The sequence below is a fragment of the Bombus bifarius genome, unplaced genomic scaffold, assembly GCF_011952205.1.
Source record: "Bombus bifarius isolate JDL3187 unplaced genomic scaffold, Bbif_JDL3187 scf7180000008296, whole genome shotgun sequence".
In the NCBI taxonomy this organism is placed as follows: Eukaryota; Metazoa; Arthropoda; class Insecta; order Hymenoptera; family Apidae; genus Bombus; species Bombus bifarius.
The window spans coordinates 135,983-154,779 of NW_022884575.1; the positions used below are offsets into that span (position 1 = coordinate 135,983).

The 18,797-nt window shown below is 41.6% G+C and overlaps 1 protein-coding gene across 3 annotated transcripts; it reads right to left on the reverse strand.

The window, feature by feature from the left end:
* Nucleotides 1–16,208: 16,208 nt before the first annotated feature.
* LOC117212422 (cysteine-rich venom protein 1-like) lies at nt 16,209–18,070 on the reverse strand. 3 transcript variants are annotated; one of them, XM_033457254.1, is made up of 4 exons: nt 17,821–18,070; nt 17,566–17,741; nt 16,333–16,425; nt 16,209–16,231 (listed from the first exon to the last, which is right to left on the reverse strand). In XM_033457254.1, the coding sequence occupies exons 1-3, from the start codon at nt 17,870–17,872 to the stop codon at nt 16,333–16,335; spliced, it is 321 nt and encodes a 106-aa protein (XP_033313145.1). In that variant the 5' UTR covers nt 17,873–18,070; the 3' UTR covers nt 16,209–16,231. The 3 variants fall into 3 exon arrangements, with proteins under 3 accessions (XP_033313145.1, XP_033313146.1, XP_033313144.1); XM_033457255.1 differs by lacking the exon at nt 16,209–16,231 and having other exon boundaries at nt 16,239–16,425; nt 17,566–17,738; XM_033457253.1 differs by lacking the exon at nt 16,209–16,231 and having other exon boundaries at nt 16,241–16,425.
* Nucleotides 18,071–18,797: the final 727 nt, after the last annotated feature.

Here is an 18,797-nt window from a genome sequence, read left to right on the forward strand (position 1 = left end):
TGAACTGTTGGCGAACGTCACTGTGAACGCAGCATAAGGAAAGAACACTACGTTCCTTCCTACTTCCTTTGGAAGTTCGAGAAGGTCGTAGTCGACAGAAAAATCCAATAAACTAGTTTACTGTCAAACGTAATAATTATCGACGGACGAGCTAGACGTATCAGTGTGTTTCTTTATTTATTTTCCAATTGCGCCCTATGGCTGTAGCGACTAACAGGGCGAACGATCGTTGAAACTCAACGAGGAACGTACAGGTGTGGGAAAGAAAGCGAAAAAAAGAAAACTAGCCATAAGGAGATTAACAATAACTAATTATGTCGTCGTAAGTCTCGTATCTCATAGGCAAATACTGCCGAATACCACAAAACCAATCTCGTTTACGCAAAAGCGATTCTTGTTGTTGATTATTACTGTTGAACCGAAACCAAAGAGACGATGCAAAGAGATTAGTAGAACTTTAAAACCGATGATAAGGTTGATTTTGTGGTTGGCAACGTTTACTGTGTTCCTGTAAATAAATATACATAAACGAAGGTGTAACCTGCTTAGATTAACTAACGGCGTAAATAATTATAAAGAATCGTCGAGAGGATGGAAACGAAACGCGAGATCGGCAAAATTGCCACGACGTTTGTCTTCTTATCTCCTCCCACTGTCTCTATATTTCTCCATCTTTCACCTTCCTTCTTGTTCGTGCGAACGCGAAAACAAATTCTAACGATTGCTTTCTCCAATTTCGTACGATCCTCCCTTTTTTATGAAACACACCGGGTGTCGACGCGAGAAAGTATTTTATTAATCGATTCGTCGCAAAGACGTTGAAGGAAAATATATTTAACGTCTGTCGGTGTCAAATAAATTGGAAACGAATTCCGCGAACGAAGAGCTCGCGATAGCGGATCGCGGCAATTATTAGAAAATTTTCAAGATTCGAGATATTCGTTCCGGGAAACAAAAGTTATTCCTGAATATTCTCTCTAGCGAAATTTCTTAAAAATGTTTTTTTACGCTTTATATAAGGAAAGAAAGAGATTTCGGAACGAATTAGACGAGTCTATCCGTACAAGATCGTTGCACGATCGAGAGAAAGTTCGTAGAGAAGCGTAAGAAAGAGAGAAACTAAAGAAAACCCAGCGACCGTAGATCTGCCAAAGAGAATCTCTAGAGAGGAGGATACACCTGAACGCCAACGATGAAAAGAAAACGAGCAAAAATAAAGAAAAGCACCGAAAATCGCTTTTAATGTGCACATAAACTCGCTGCGTAGTGTTACTCTAAATGTTGCTACATTTAATATGTAAGTATAGATTGTGTTTTGACCTGTGTAAAGAAAGAGAAAGAATCGGCGGATTTTTTTATTTCGTCACTTCAAGCGGGACGTTATGTCAATTAAAAGTGTATAAAAAAAAAAAAAAAGAATAAGAGAAAAGAGCCCAGCGAGATATTGTTACCGATGGCTGGTCCTTCCTTTCGGTTTTCCATGGGAATATGTTTTCTGTCCGTATTATTGTACATTTTTCATAATTCCCTTATTGTGATAAATTTATCTAGGACTGTACGAATAAAAGGATACAGAAACCAAACGAACACGTTGTTCTTTATTCCTGAACTATACCTTGCTACAGAACGAGGCAGAATCGAGAACGTTTCCGATCGAGTTAACAGAATTTCGAAATGTTAAATCAGAATTTGTATGACCACTTCGTTATCGTAATTTATGTATAGGAAAGTTGCGGTAGTATAGATACAAAGTTGTAAAATGATAGTGTATTCGAATTGAATCTAATTAACAAACAGTTGTAATCAGGCCCAATGACAACGCTGATCCGCCTACAAAACTGTGCAAAACAGTGCGTCCATGCTTGGGTTATATTTCATTTATATGAAATACATAAGCATAATATTCACGTGTGAACCAACGATACTTCGGATTAAGAGATGAAACGAAGTGAATTTACTAAGCTTCCGTTTCCAAAGCCTCGGTAATATATTATTTCTGTTACAGGGCTACAAAAGAGCTCGAAACTTTTACGACAACGAGAATATTTCCAACTCGTATTGTATTAAATTAACCCGCATTTCGCGCATTGTCGAGCGAACGTGTTACATCCTTCGTATAGAGAAAATAAAAATTCCAGCAAACATCTGATTTGTTATTACGTAACGTAATTCTACGTAACTGCGACTCGCGTGTAATCGTGTAAATTCGAAAGAGAAATCGGATTAGTGCGTTTAAAAGCCACTGAAAATTATTGGTCTCGTGTACATTATGATAGGTATATTCGGGGAAATAACGTACAAGCTATACCTCATTGAATTGCAGAAATTTACTGTCGCGCCATTCACATTCGGTGCAATTACTGTCGATACACTATGCAAATTCGTCGACAATTTAGTGCTGACTAAAAATATAAAGTATTGAACACGCGTACGCTTTACGACACGCCGCACTGTTTCCCGAAATTGAGTTCCGAATAACATGGTCGCGAAACAGAGAATTTCATCGCTGCACAACGATGTCTTTTGCCATTGCGCTCGCACAGCACACCTTTCAAAATGAAAAAACAATTCCAATGGTAGAATTTTTCAACGAATTTTCCTCTCAAAATTAAGACACGTGTGTATTAACCGATGTAAATTCGATTACGAATGTTTATAGAACGAGGGATAAAAGGACGAATCGGGAAAAGAAAGAAAGGAAATTGGATACGAAGTATTTTCGAGAGACGTAAAAGCATCGGTGACAGCCACGCGGATCAATCGACTTCGTCAAAGTATCATCGTCCTGGCCCTTAAGCTCCTTCCGCGCGAGGAAGCATATCAGATCATCCGATCGATGTAAAACATCGCGACTTCCGTCTTTCAGCTCTGTCCTAGCGGATTCGAGGATTTCTGCTTATATAGGCGGAAGGAACCTGGCTTCGTTAAAAGCTCTCATATAGCGTTATTTCCTATAAAGTTGATCGATCAGGTCGGATATTGCCTGGCCGAGAACCACTGCGTAAACCGATGGGCAAAAGGCAGTAGTTTGTTTAAAACGAGGACGAGACGATATGCCGAGGCGTCGCATCTGGCCGTTGGCTTTCAAAATCGAGCTACGTCGAACGAAGAGAAGAAAGCTGCCCCTCCTAACGTGGTTAACGGCCACTTTATTCGACAATCCAGTACGTCTAGGGATAAGAGCGACTTTATTTTACAACGCGTTATAAAAGGACCGAAGCAGCTTATTTCAGAACGTCGCTTGCAAGAAGGTTAATAGAAAAGGTGAAATTTTATTTCAAACGTTTCCTCTTGTGTTTCCTCTCGCCGTACCAACTGTGGGATAAATTTGTCCTTTGTAAAATAACACCCTTCTTAAAAATAAAGACTTATTTTCAGCAGATCTTCCATTCTTATAAAACGTAGACGATAAATCGTACTTTCCTGAGGTTATCGCCGATAAAAAATATCGACGGACGTTGTTGCCAAACTATATATCCGATCTGATGATCTTCGCCTTATAATTATTACTATACGTGGACATGTATCGTCAACAAATTTACGAACTCTCGTAGAGAGTAGGTGATTTGATATTTATTCCGGCATCGATATGGAGTACTGGTACGTTGTCCACGGGTCTATCCCTTCGTAGACCTTCTACACCATACTCGCTCTATATTTCCTCCAATTTCGTATTTTCGATGCGGGCACACCTTTGACTCCGCAGGTACTCGAAGAAGACAAGAGATGGAAGACTTAAAGGAACCGCCGCGCCGGTTTCAAAGTGGCACGCGATATCCCCGAAGGACCCTTCTATCGAGGATTTGAATAATTCCCTCTCTACCTCTGTCTTTTCTCGTCCCTGCCGCTAGCCGCGCTCCAGTTTCTTGCGCGTATTCTCTCAAAGATTTCCCTGCACGAGCATTGCCAATTGATTTCATTTAAATCCAATTATTACGGACGACCCAAAAACGTTATAATGGCGCCAGAAAGACTACGCTTTTGACTTTAAAACCTGCAGACAGGTTTCTACGCGCAGCCAGCTTAGGTTTACCAAGAGAGGAAAAAGATAAGGAAGAATATGAAGAAGGAAAGGGAATGAAGAAAAAGGAAATAGGACGCCTTTAGAGAGACACTAAGATAGATTTGTCGTGCCTCTGATCTGATCGTCTTTCGTATAATTCTATAATAAATAGTAGAAACGTTCGTCGTTGTATTCGTACGATACTCGTGCAAAAAAATGCTACCGTAATACAGATTAAAGTAATTCTACATCTCGCGTATCTGATCTATGACTGAGTTTTAGAGACCACAATCTCCGCTGGGTAAAGGTACGGTCAGCGTAATGGCGCTTATATAAGCCGGGATGAAATATTGGGTTTTACCAGAGTTGAATGGTTTGAAATTAAATGAAACATAAGGCCGCGATTCTACGCGCGATACGACATTGTTTCTCAATTGTTTCGAGTACACCCTGAACAAAAAAGAAAAAAGAAGTAAAGAAAGTATCGTCGCGAACTAGACCGACCTACTGTCTGTCCATTGATCGACACGATTTCCCCTCCGATTACGCGAGAATTTTCATTAAATTCTTGCGCTCCGTAACAGCCATACTTCAACGAGTGCTTCGCGAAGTGGAGCGTAAATGAAATCCAGCAGAGTCACCACTGAATGTAGTTGAAGAGGGGAAAAGGAAGCAGAGACGGCAGGAGGGAAGGAGGATCTCCTTAATTAAGATTGTCACCTTCGTCCACACGGAAGCTTGTATTGAACTGGCCGTGTTACCTTCTCTACTGCCAGGAAAAAGCGACTGAATAATGACTATGCATAAGGACGCGCAAAGGATTTCATATAAATGATAATGTTCCCGGTAGCTCCTTCCGTCTCCGGCTACTAGTAGGATGGGCTCAAAGGAATTACAAATTTCGACCGAGGGCCAAAATTGGTCGCATGAAAAATACATTTAAAAATATACCGGGGCCAAGACCCGGGGCCCCTCTCCTTCTCGATATCTCTGATATTGTCGGTAAGCTCGACTTCCCTTTGACCTTCTTTCCTCCAGTTCACAGGATGGAAATAGAACGAACACTCTGCAACACTCTGCGTTGCACCGTGTTAAAGATCAGGTTTGTACCAAGCATCTTCTCGTACTAAATATCGACAATCTCTATTTCGATCAGTCGATGATGTAAATAGACGTCTCAGTTCGAGACATCTGACAACGTAAGAGAAAAATCTCAGCGTATAATAAGACGATGGTAGGGATAGAATGTTTCGAATTTTCAAAATTCTCGTGTTAAACCCAATTACTAGGAGAATATGTAAAAGACTCGCCAGGAATCTCGTGCTTATTCCCATCTTCCCTGCATCCGGCACATCGATTCTCCAACACCCTGTCCATTTCTCAGTCCCTTCACGTGTTTTACCAAAGTTGGTAATTTAGCTAAATTTTGGTGAACGTGGCATGGCTGCGCGACGACATCGACTGCATCCAGCCACTTGACGATAGAGTAACTTAATTCGGTGCATATTCACAGGAAACGAACGGACGATTCCCGTGAGGCGATCATACCATGGAGCAGATTCAACGAAAATGAATAGCAGTCTCATCGAGATTCCTCGGTTACAGATTGAAAATGTACGTAAGCCATACGTTGCTCGCATCGTATCGAGTACATCCGTAGAAACCGAATCAGCCCCTTGTCTGTTCGTCTGTACTTCGTGGCACGAAACAATTACAACGTTTCCCTGTAATTGAAACGAACGGTATTTCCTTCGTTTCGTGCGCTAACTTTTCGTACCGATCCACCGGAGCATTTCTAACGAGGCTTTTAAACTTCCGAAGAATTCCAACCGATAGAAACACATCGCGTTCCTTCTTTCTTTTTCCGAAAGAAACCTGCTTTCTCGCTATTCCCATCCTATGCCTCGAGCTTTCAATTTCTACCTTCTCTTTTTTCTGTTATTTTTTTCTGTCCTTTTTCTTCTTTTCGTTTTTCCATCGACTCTCGAACGACGACGGGTTCGAACGGATTTTTCCCCGCAACCAACACGATCGCGTCTCGAATCGAGGACGCCGAAAGAATCGACATAAATTACGCATTAACGGGCGCCAGGCTTTTTCCGCGACGAAACGATACACTCGACTTTAACGACCGTCGGTTTCCTTCGTCGCTCGGGGGAAATGCGGCACGGCCCCCGCGGAATGCGACAACAAATCACATTCAGGAGTACACTCGTTCCTCGCGCACAGGAGCGTACGAAGGGTCTGCGTTTGATGTGTCAGAACCACGTAAATGTGTGCAGGTTTTTCAGTATACGCGCAACGCGACCGCGAGAAACTGAGGGAACCGAGTTCCGCGCGCGGATAGGGGCTGTACCGCGCGCGCGAACTAGATGCCGGGGAAAAATATTTTTTCTTCGCGCACCACGGTCTGTCGATAACAGCCATATTCGAGAGAGGAGGGTTTCAAGAAGCGAGCCATACCTCGCGACACCGTCGGGATCTCTGAAGCCGAGCTAAATCGAGCCGTGACAACTTGAGTGCACGGTTTTCACTCTGTTCCGTGTATTTACATACTTCTCCGGGAACGTCGAGCATAATGACGACAAACCGTGACGAGTATAATGGAAAAGCTTAAGAGAAGCGTCGCTTTTTTCTTCGTCAATTACTTTGCCATCCTTCATCGACACGAGCGAAGAGCCGTAAAAACGAAAACCTTCGATTCACGTTGCAAGTGGCGTTTATTTCTTATTGGGCGAACCTTGCGTCAGAAACGTGCGAACGTTCCGCTACGAGACTGGTATAGTATGATACAACATGGGAAAATTTCTTGCGCTTCCTCCTACAGGAACAGAGATAAACCGCATTTAAAGTTCTGCCTAAGCCAAAGCGACTGCAAACTTAGTTGTAACTGCGCCTGCTTAGTTTTAGCGGAACACGTGTGTGCAGGATCGCGCGGAATACATCTTTGGCGTATCGTTTCGATCAACTTGCTTTAATCTGCTTTGTACTGGAAACCGAGCGTGCGCAGTTTCTACAAGTTATCCGTATTCGGGATCGAAGCTCGTTTGAAATTCATGATGGAAAAGGACGATATATCGCTCCGTCGTGGAAATATTTATCGCCCATACGTCAATACGTATAAATGGAAAAGTAATTTCGCCAATTTACGAAAGATTAATCTTTCAGTCCTATGGGTACTCGATGTAGATAGGTCACGTCGCCGAGACCGACTCCCTATGAGAATGCGGCTTGCAAATTTAATCGTAAAGCCGAACCTCGCCATCGATTTTTCATTATCGACTTTGCCTGATATTTAGGGATGACCACAGGCAGAATACATGGACAAAAAGTTTCGACACTCGTGAGACTCGAGATCGGAATTCGATCGAGTCGGGAAAAATAGTAAAAATAAAGTAAGATTCGTTGCGAGCTTTTATGCCCAGATTTTTTTCGCGTGTCACCGGCACGATCTAGTGTCGCGTCTAATGGAAACATCGCGCACGGGGAAAAAACGACGGCCGAACTCGGTTCTCCCTCGGTATCGTTCGCGTAATCACCTTCGCGGCAGTAGATATGCTCTCGACGGATGCGACGATAAATCAACACCGAGGAAAACATGGATGCAAAGAGGTCATCTGTATCTGACGCACCTATCGCCATACGCCGAATGTATCTCTCGCTCGGGACCGGAAGGCCTTTGAATTTTTAAATTTTCTACTCTCTTTTTTTTCAGTTCCCTAGTCGTTCGTTTTTATATACATAGGTGTGCGTGTCCATGCTTCGTATTCCGACGGTGGTGGTTTGCTGGCAATTCGCACGTTTACGCGTTAATTCGACGATCAAAGCGAAAAGTTAGTCGCAACATTCGTAAACAGAATGTTTCTTCGATCGACCGGTACGCCACCCCTACAACAATATCGCGATTCATCGAACGGATTAATTATTTCGTTACACGGGATAAACACGAGCAAACCAATTTCGTTGATACCGGATTTATCGGTTTGTTAGTTGAATTTACCGGTAGATTATTAGTTTAATTCGAGTGCCGCTGAATTATCCACACCACCAGCCCGAAATCAAATCGAAAGTTCGGTTAAAAACATTGCCCAACTGGCCAGTCGCGCAAATATGCCAACGAGTTTAGCCGAAGACCGGGCAAACGGTGAATATTCCCGGTTAAAGTATCGGTACACATGATCAGTGTTCAAGTAGAATTAACAGAGAACGAATTCCACGACTCGACTATACGAAAATTCGAGTCTACGAAAATATTGCACGCGTCGATCGTAAGTTTTCGGTGTTTTTCCAGCGTTCGCTTGCCCTGTAAACAACGAAACCGGCGTACAATTACAATGCGATAAAACAACGAAGAAACGCCCTCTCGCCTCGAAAAAAAAAAAAGAACGGTTTCAAATTACAAACACTAGGATAATTTGAACGGAAAAATAATAAAACAAGAAGCACGCTTGCGAATTACCATGTTCCATTAATTATCTGATAGCTTTTACGTGAAATTTCATACGGTCTAGAATATTAGAAGTACTACTACTACTATACTACTATACTAACTAGAAGTAGCGGAATTCGTGCAAGAAGGAAATAGACCGAACGAAAGTGTAATTTATAAAACTGTCGAATCGAACCGATAGAGACGAAACACAAAATTTCTCTGCGACTATCGAAGATCCTGAGTACGATGAATGACAATGAACGGACAGGTAGACAGGTGAAATCAACAGATTGATATTCTCCTCGGCGTCGATACCAATCGCGAGTTTGCATACGTAACCGGTACTTTCGCAGAGGCTATTATTCTCGCTGCATTTCCGTCGGAAGATGCATTCGATGTATCAGATAAGGGAGGAAGGGGAAGAGATCGAGGACACGGGAGGAGACGAGTCGCGCGAGAAGCAGGAAGTTCCATTTTTGTTTCGTCCCGGTCGACGCATCGACCGCCTTCCAGCAGCATACAATGTCGATAGCAGAGTTTCCATAGCCGGAATTATTTCCGGTTAATATTCTACCAGGCCGGCAGCAGCTAGATATAATTAAAAACCCCGCCATCCTGCGGGGAGCGCCTTCCACCGCGAAATTGCATGTAAAATTGGACCGAACACGCACACGTGCTCCCCGCGCCAGTGTCCGTGTCCGCGCGTGTATCGCGATACCGCAAAACCTCAGCGCGAGCTGGCCGTAGGTAATTTTCCAGAGGGGCGACTGTTCTCTACGTCCCTTTCTCTCTCTCTCTCTCTCTCTCTCTCCCTCCGAATCCCACGCCCCTTTATCCCTCGCCTCTGTTCCCTATCGTTGGTGAAATCAAAGCTCGGAAAAGAAAATCCCGAAATCCCGTGACCCGTGCGTGTCAACTGCATGGCTCTAGTTTTACCGCCGCTAAACACAGCGGCCGGACCGCATTTTGTGTCGGCGTACGAATGCGTTTGACTCGCGACACCAACACCCCTGTAACGTGACACACTATTTCCCGGCACGGACACGTCGAACCTGTACGAATTTCCATCAATCGATTTTCAACGTGTTTTATATGTATATAGAGGCTAGAGTAAATGTCCGAGCGAGAGAAGATGCGCGCAGTGAGTTTGTGAGATGGTGCGTTTACGATGGTCGCTTAATCTATCGTCTTACAGTGTCGAGTCACAAGTGCATTTGGTATGGATATTGGTTGCGATTCGACAAATGCAGATTGTATTTATGACGGACAATCGATTTCGCGATTACTCTAACTGTAATTCCAATTCTTTAGACCGAAACTTATCATTTAAAAATCCATGGTAAGAATTTTTTATTAAGAATTAGTTAAATATACATCTATAAAATTAAGAATATCGTGCTAAGAGCAATGACTGAGCTTAATTTAGGCAGTTCGGACCAGAATCGGATAGAGAGTGGTGCTGGTCGATATGACAACGAGGAAGAAACGATAAATACACTGTTCGAGGGTCACGTGAAAATCTCGAATCTAGAACGAGAGTGTCAGATGCAATGGTTTGGATTCTCTGCCGCTAAACACGTTGCTACGACCGCAGCTCGCGGTACTTTCGTAGAACTAATATATGTGTCTGAGTTGTGGTCGGTTAGCCTCGTAAAGTGTCGGTATTTGTAAATGGCAGCGAAGCAAGTCCTGCGTTCGTATTACTCATACCGCGAATACTTGATTTCTTCTTCGTCACGTCGCCGAGCTACGCGTGGAAAGTGACTCCCTTCCGCTCATGGTGAAAGAGTACATTCCACCGCTATAGTCGCGCGTGACTACTCGGTATATTAACTTTCGGTCGTTGGAAAATTCGGCGTGAAATTTAATTTTCACCCGGCCGACAAACCGATGTCCGGTTCCGGTCGATTTAATTGCAAAACACATTGGAATCGCGAATGAATTTCAGTTTCCATGAATCCTCAACGTGGTTTAATTAGAATATAATTAGGCTTCGTTCAATGCTCGCGCTATTTTCTTTGCGTTCGTGCGCGCGGAAATCTTTCGCATAAAGTTCCCATTTGTGGTTCGTTTACGAACACGGACAAAAATGTAAAAGAGCGTACGAAACCACGGGAAAAAATTTATTCGCTGGTAATAACTAGATTAAAAAGAAAAGAGGGGAAAAAAAAGGTAACATCGAAATGGATACAACGAAGGGAAAATGTTGCCAGATCCATGGTACATTAAATCTACGACGATACGTGATTGGAGTGGAGCTCGTGTTTCTTGTTTCGTTCTTGGATAATCCCTCGACTTTCGAACCGATCGAATAAACATTGATAAAAAATTTGTTACTTCCGTGAGCAGTAGCGGCGAGAAACCCGTTAAAAGGTATCTCGATAAGATATTCATAACGAAACCTCCTATAGATCCTCTTCGGGTTAGCTCCGGGTCTCAATCCACTTTCTACACCGTAGCGTGCATTTATATTTAATGTAGCGTTCTTTAAAGAAGGGATTAAGGGAGATGACTTGCTACCCGCCATTTGTAAACCCGCCACGCGCGTCCCGATCTTTCAAATTTTCACAGAATAACGACAGTATCTCGTTGTGTTCATCTTTAACGTGTACCACTCGTCATGATTTAAGCGCGAAATTACTACCGAGCAAACATGTCGATGCGAAACTTTTAATTTATCCGCGCTTGAAAATGCAAACAGCACGCGTGTATCTGCCTAGAAAATATATATTGTTGTGCAAACTTTGCGCGCAACCATTCTTTATTCAATGGTTTCGATAAAGCGTAGGTACGTTCTATTGAATTTCAGCGCTCATATTTTAATACTCTGTTAACTTCATACTCTCACCTTCACCCCAAAGATATATATTTGCGATTAAATTGGTCGAATCAAAGGTATACAATGGAAGGAATTATCAAGAAAAGCTGGCTCGTTCCCACTCTGTCCTCGTCTCCTTCTACCGAAATCGTTTTATCGAAAAGAAAATCGTTGTTTCGATGGAAATTTCGAAATATCGTATCGTTTCACCTATCGCTAAATGCCCTCTGACGATAACGAACAACGTAACTTGGCCCAACACGTTGGTCGAAATGACTGGCCACGATACTTGCCCGGCAATTATCGAGCATTATCGATTCAAATTCGAGACTAATCGGCTCTAACTCCCGGTAGAACAGCATTAAGCACTGCACCGACCCGACGCGACGTCGGTAATATTTTATGAAATTGATAATCATCCGTCTAGTATTTCCGGCGATTGCCGTCGCGTTTCCCGCTTGAAACCCTGAACACTTCGGGTGGGGAAGCGAACGTTTCTGATTAATCAAATAGGAACATTGAAATTCCGACTCTGATATCCGAATGTATGACTTTCGCGCAGCTACGTGACATACGCGCCTGCACCGACACGCTTACACGCGTGCGCGCGATGCAGACGTATGCTAACTAAGTAATACACACCAATATACACGGAACCGTAATATAAACCAGGCTTAATGCTTCGCGGTTGGCACGAAGTTTCACGAGGTTAAGTTATTCACATTCTGTAAACCCTCGGGATATAACCAAAGAGAGGTGGAAGTGAGAGGATGGCGTGGCAGAGGTTGCTGAGAATTACCAGAACAAGAAGAACTTACTATTTTCCGCATCGACGAACCTATAGCAGAAACCATGCCAAAAAGTAATTACACGAGCACACGCGTACACGCGGAACTCGAGGTCAATTCTATTTCTTGCTGGTCATCTTTGTGATCTCTTTCTCGGTGAAAGATCAATGTTTAGACAAAATGAGGAATATACAGGATGGTTGGTAACTGATGGTACAAGCGGAAAGGGGGTGATTCTACGCGAAAAAAGAAGTGGAAAATATAGAATAAAAATTTTTCGCTCGAGGCTTTGTTTTCGAGAAAATCGACTTTGAATTTTGGCTCGGTACGCCTGCACTTTATCGCGTCTCGTTATAACGGATCTCACTGTAGATCGTTGTCTCGATGGAAACATTAAAAAAAAAAATTAAAAAAAGAATTTTTATTCTATATTCTCGACTTCTTTTTTCGCGTAGAATCATCCCCTTTCCAACCACCCTGTATATGCATGATGAGTGTCCTAACGCGACGACTTAAAATAATTCGTAAGTTATTCGTTGTACGAAGAAATGTTTCAAACAAACGTTGCATGGTATCTAGGAGGACACATGGTTATATAATCTGTTTTTAATTAGCTTACTTTTTTAGCGAGATATAGGTCACCTTCAGTTTTTTTAACGAAATGTCTGATATTTTTTCTCAAATTCGAATAAATCGTCAAATTTTGGGTAAAAAGGTATTACACAAAATGGAACTTGAAATGAATAATTACCGAGGTATTTTCAAATGAATGATCTTCTATTAGGAAGTACGCTCGGCCAACGTGATTCTTAACACGTCTTTGTTTGCCGTACGTTGTGTTTGTAAACCTTAGTTTTTGTTATCTTGGCCCGATTATTTCCTTCGGGGAACACTAAAAAATGAAGTTTATCGCGAGCCATCAACGACAGTGGAAAATATGCGACAACGTATTATTAGTGCATGCGCTGCCATAACCACCGGAACGCTCGAAAATATTCTTCGCTCACTGATAATTCGATTACGCAAGTGCATCAACGTGTAATGAACAGCACTTCGAACACCGCTCGAAATAAAACCTGTTTTAAAATATTCGTTTTAAGTCCCACCGCGTGTAACACTTTTTATTAAAAAGTACGAATTTGACGATTTATCCAAATTTGAGAAAAAATATTGGACGTTCTATATAAAAAACTGAAGGTGACCCTAATATCTCGCTATAAAAGTAAGGTAATAAAAAACAGATTAAAGCGCTGTATGTCCCTCTATATACCGTGCAACTTTTATTCGAAACATTTTTTCGTACAACGAATAACTTACGAGTTATTTTAAGTCGTCGTGTTATGACACTCGCCCTGTATATATATATAGTTGATTTTCTTTCTTTATCTTTTTATTTAATATTCGATGACGAAGTAATTTTGGATTCTCGTGATTGGGCCCGATAAGTCAGAAAGAATTCGATTTTAGCCACGAAAGATCGTAATTTGTCGGTGAGTTCAATCTTCTATCGAACGGTACGTCACACAGTGCGAGTCTGGGGAAGGCACCCGCGCGCATCAATTATTCGCGGCGGAACACGCGATTACGGGATACGTGAGTTCGAAAGAGAGAATGTAAGTATAAATGCGATGACCCACCCCGAGTCTTGCCCCTATAAAAGTTGCATTGCCGAACGGGGGAACCTCTCATGAATGTTCCATCCCAACAAGATGCCGTCCGGTGAAATCCACCAAGTGGCACAAGCCAGAAATTCTTTTCTCCGCTAAGCCGGCAAGGGCTCGATACGATGGTTTCGACGAAGGAAAAAGCTGCGTCGCTATCTGTCTCCATTATGTTTCCCAAGTAGTATGAATTTAAAATAGCATTCCGTAATCGTCGATTAAATCCTCGTCTTCTTTTGCATTTTTAATTTTATGTTTTTTTCGCTCGATATTCAATCGCGGAAAGTATCCAGCCGATGTCAGCGGAGTTTCTATAGAAGAGAAGAGAGAAACGATCAGAAGCAGTTCCATTGGAAGAATAAATAAATCGTAGTTACGATTCGAGCAATAAATTCAATTTTAATTTTCAATTCGTCCTTAGCCATTTTTACGTTGTTCGTTTTATTTTCCTTCTCCTCTCTCATTTTTTTCACCTGATATCCCACTGAAAACGGTATCGTTCGTGCCAGAGAAGTTTATATAGAAAAAAGGAAGGGGGCGGCGATCAAACGCGAACAACAGATCAACCGAATGCAATGACATTTTAACTATGCCAACAGTCAGCGAGTCTGCAACGACCATCAAATATGTCACAGGCTTGGAATTCCCTTTGATGACCCGTATACGTAATAGGCCCCCGTCCTGTTAACCGATTGCTTCACCGGATACGTCAGGAGACAGTCTACATTGTCGTGTACATCGTATACACGTATTAGAAATCCAAACCGGTGTACTTTCAACCCTAGTTACGTCGGCGTGTTCGTCCGTGCTCTTCCAGGAGCTCATGAACTGCGCATAAACTGACCGCTAACTACTCCGCGAGTAGTTTGAATTGCTCGCGTACAATGCTTGGATGTGTCCACTTAAGTAGTAAACGCTCGACCGTGAAGCAACGTCGCGGAAATTGATATCAGCGTGTACTAACTGCTGCGTTAATTGAACGGAACGAGTTTCCGTGGAGCGACAACGATGAAGGAAAACGCGAGGAGAGCTTCTGCCAGAGGAAGGACGCGTTTCCTTCTCATCGAAAAGGATCGAAAGACGCGAAGAAATGCGTGGACGTACGGTGGAGGCGAAGAATAATCGATTTCGTTTTCTTAACGGTTCGAGAGAATCGGCCAATTATCGGACCGCAAATTGATCGTTCCGCGTTAAAGTAAGCGGAATTCGGGACGATGCAACGCCCGCAGAAGTGCAACGCGGATAACCGTGAGCCGGTCGATTAATTAGTATCGTATCGCGACGCGAGTGGCACGCTTAATTTCGCGCACGACCCACGCTGGCAAGTACTGGCGAGAATCGGCCGGTCTCTGTGCGAATCAATTACCGATTATCCGTTTAGCAGACTCCGATAAACCCCAGTGAGGTTTCAAGGAATGTGAAACGTTGCTAATGAAATGCTTCCGATAAGTCCGATACTTCTCGGTCTCTGGATCGAGTAACATTAAACGAGGAAGATAAAAGCGACCGCTGATAAGTAGAATGAATCGTAAGACGAATAAAAATGGAAATGGGATCAATGGAATGTACCGTATCATGTACTGGGAATAGGTTCTAATTTCATTAGAAAATCTCGAGCACACGTACGTGCTTCGACGAAAATAATGATGCTTTTACACGTAAGTAGACTCGAATCTTGAACGAACGGGTTTAAAAGATGTAAACTATATGTACAAGCGGGTCTGTATCTTTTATGAGCACTTTAACCGGAAGCTTCTTATTTTCCGCAAAGACGTATCACGGTGATACTCTTGTTATAACTTTCTCTTTATGGTATTGGATACAAGCGAAATCAGAATATACTGCACGTGTAGGAGCCTATATCTTTCGAACACCAAAGTTCCCCCAATTAAGATTTTATGTTTCAGGTTTACAATATCTTGTCGAACGATACTCACCAAATATCGTCTCGATCGGTCACCGGAATCATTTGAAAGAATATCCTAGTTTCCTTATATGTAAGTGCCTCATACGAGCGTTAGGTATCCTGCAAGTGAATTCCATATTAGCGAACATCATACCGATAATAAGTATAATAAAATTGCAACCAAAAAAAGTTTCAAATTTTATGGTCAAACGCGACTACTTTCTTCGAAGAATCACTATGTGCAACATCACAAGCTGCAAACCTAGTGAATGACACAACATTTCTTCTGTCGTACATACTGCACAATTATTTGTGAAACGTGCTTTGAATCCAGTTGACAGATTCAAAGAAATGGTACAAAAAGGCATTAAAATTGTATATATTTTCATCGCTTCGATTCAGCCACATTCGCGCTTCAATGTAAAAACGGAAACGGTTCTGCTTACGTAACTAAAAACGAATACAAAACTGTTCTACAAGGTAGAATTCAAGGTAATCTATGCGTAAACAATTTGTGAACGATAAAAATGCAGTCGTTTTAACGGATAGAGTCGTTATATTAATAATTAATAATTTGCGAATCGCGCCACACGATTTTTTATAAATATTCAAATATATTCAATCTGAAATATTTCCATTTGAAACATGCTCTACAAACTCGTTAGTCTAATAACTAGTCGATATGAATATGTATGTAAGTACTGACTATAAATTGTGCAAATACTTATGGACAGTTTTCCGGTAGCACACATTCGTTAGTGGCTTCATTTCGTAAAGTACCTCCGACACACTGACAGCTGGGGCCGGAAACGCATACCTGAAGAACATTTATCGATAACGTTAGAACACAAATAGCTATTTTATGCAGCCATTTTATGGTAGATTTTGAAGTTTGGATTTCAATAATCTATCTGTATCTGAATATATGTTGACAAACTTCAGTCACATTGATATTCGGGCACGGACATCGCTGTATTTATTCCTTTGTATAAGGGACGATGATATAAACATCGTTGTTGCTTATTCTATGACAATGTGAACTATTTCTTGTAGTTTCAGGATATATAAACAATTTTTCCCGAATAATAACGCTTTTTATTATTATTTAACAAAAAATAAGGTTCCTCGTGAGAGGTACTACGGTCACGGTACCATCGTGAAAGCTTGACATTTAGACTGCTATATGATTCAACAAAAAAAAAAACAATTTAGCATTGAAATTCACGATCAAATCGATACTTTTGCTGCCCATTTTTAAGACATCACGAGTATACAGATTTAGCAGATCGTGAGTATAATTGTTGGACGTCCTATGGATACAATAAAACGATGCAAGAAATTGTTTACATACTCTCAAGCTACGGTAAATGGTTCGTATCTTCGTAGAATAAACAACGCGATATTTAAATCATCGCATTTTATGCAAAGCAACGAATGCAGAGATAGCGATGTGTCTAAATATCAACACGACTATATCGAGCAATTTTCAATAACACGATCGTAAAGCTGTGCGTAAAATATCGGACACACGATATGGTCTGTAAAATGGCCATACATACGCGCTGATTTTTACTCACGAAGCATTCGACTATCCTTAACGCAACAGTGTAACGTATCGCGCAGTTACGCCAAAACACATTTCTCGAGTTATCACCGTGAGAATGTTACAACAACACTCGTTGACCGATTATGCAAATATTAATTTGACCGATACAGCAGAGTAGACGCTGTTGCTAATTCGAAAAGGACTGGCCTATATTATAAGAAAGTGTCTTATTACCAATTTTGTCGTGAATCCCGATAGAAATACGATAGATATATTATATTATATCTATCATGATATTATCTGCCGATTACCCGATCAATAATCACCCAGTCTCTTTCCCACCCGTCCTAAGCATCGGGTCCTCCACTTTCTCGGGTTTTCGTACGCCCCTAATAATTTCATAATACTCACGGGACCAGGACCGCCTGGAAAAAGTTCAATACGTAGACTACGGCGACTGCGGGAACTGCGGGGACAGGGGTTTGTGATATTCGGGTGTCTATCATCGCAACTTGGTTCGCACGACAGTCCACAACGAATCCATTCTTCGTTTGTTGAGCAAACTGATGCGGTTGCAGTCGAGCCTACTAGTGTCGCATAGGCATTTATGAAAAGCAAGAAGCAAAATAACGCGGATAAGGTTTGAGGACAATGCAGAATACTTACAATCAGCGAGAACCACAACGACAAGTAAGAAAGCTACGACGTATGGCGGCATGATGACTTTCGTTGAGAATATTCGTTCGGTTAGCACGTTCCCAGCGCGTTTTTGCTTTTAATGCGAAGGCACCGATGTTCGTGATTTTTATATGGCAAATTTCTGTCTAAAAACACGCATTTGTTTGGACAGTGTGTGCTCCACGTAGATAACACGTAGCAATAAATAACAGGCGTTTAACGAAGGAACGTTGATCAATGTATTATATTTGGAGTTAAGGTGGAATTAACCGATGGAATTGTCAGAATTTTATTATATTTAACCTTACCATGCGGATATTTTTAACCTTGCTCGTTATATACAAATAAAAATCGCTATAGTAACATGAGATAAAACGTACAATGGGTAAGTTACGTAGAATATTACCTGTCCCATCAGCTGTGTTAGATAAGTTGGGATAATCTAAAGGCTAGTTCTAACTTAAAACATATAGTATAAATATATGAAATTGGCATTGTTTGGCAAACGTTCTTTCTAACAATGTCAATGCAACTCGCGCCGACCAACAATATTTTTTCGAGTTTTCCTTAAACCTTGTCCGCTATATCTACAGATAAAAGTTGCTATTATAAGAGTAATAAGACAAACACACAATAAATAACAATAATAATAATAGCACACATAATAATAGATAAATGTCGTCGGAAACTATGCGTTTTCCAGGTAGTTTAGATAATCCGGGGTGACTTAAAGACCAGTTTCAACATAAAAAACACGGTATTTATATCTAAAACTAAAATTCTCCGCCAACGTTTTTTCTAACAATGCGAATGAAGTTCATGCTGACGAACAATTGTAATATCATAAGGTAGTTTGAACTAGAGATCGGTTGAAAATAGAAAAAACCGTGTACGTCGTCCTTCTGTGGTTTGTTTACATTTAAGAGCGCCTATGTGACTAAAGTCACCTAGTTCTTACATAGGTA

Excerpts from the sequence above, each read along its gene's own strand:
- LOC117212422 (XM_033457254.1), bottom strand. The coding sequence starts at position 17,872 with ATGCCGCCATACGTCGTAGCTTTCTTACTTGTCGTTGTGGTTCTCGCT. Across the intron at positions 17,742-17,820 it reads CGTTGTGGTTCTCGCTGATT|TAGGCTCGACTGCAACCGCA; the intron begins GTAAGTATTCTG and ends ATGCGACACTAG. Across the intron at positions 16,426-17,565 it reads TTCCAGGCGGTCCTGGTCCC|GTATGCGTTTCCGGCCCCAG; the intron begins GTGAGTATTATG and ends AATGTTCTTCAG.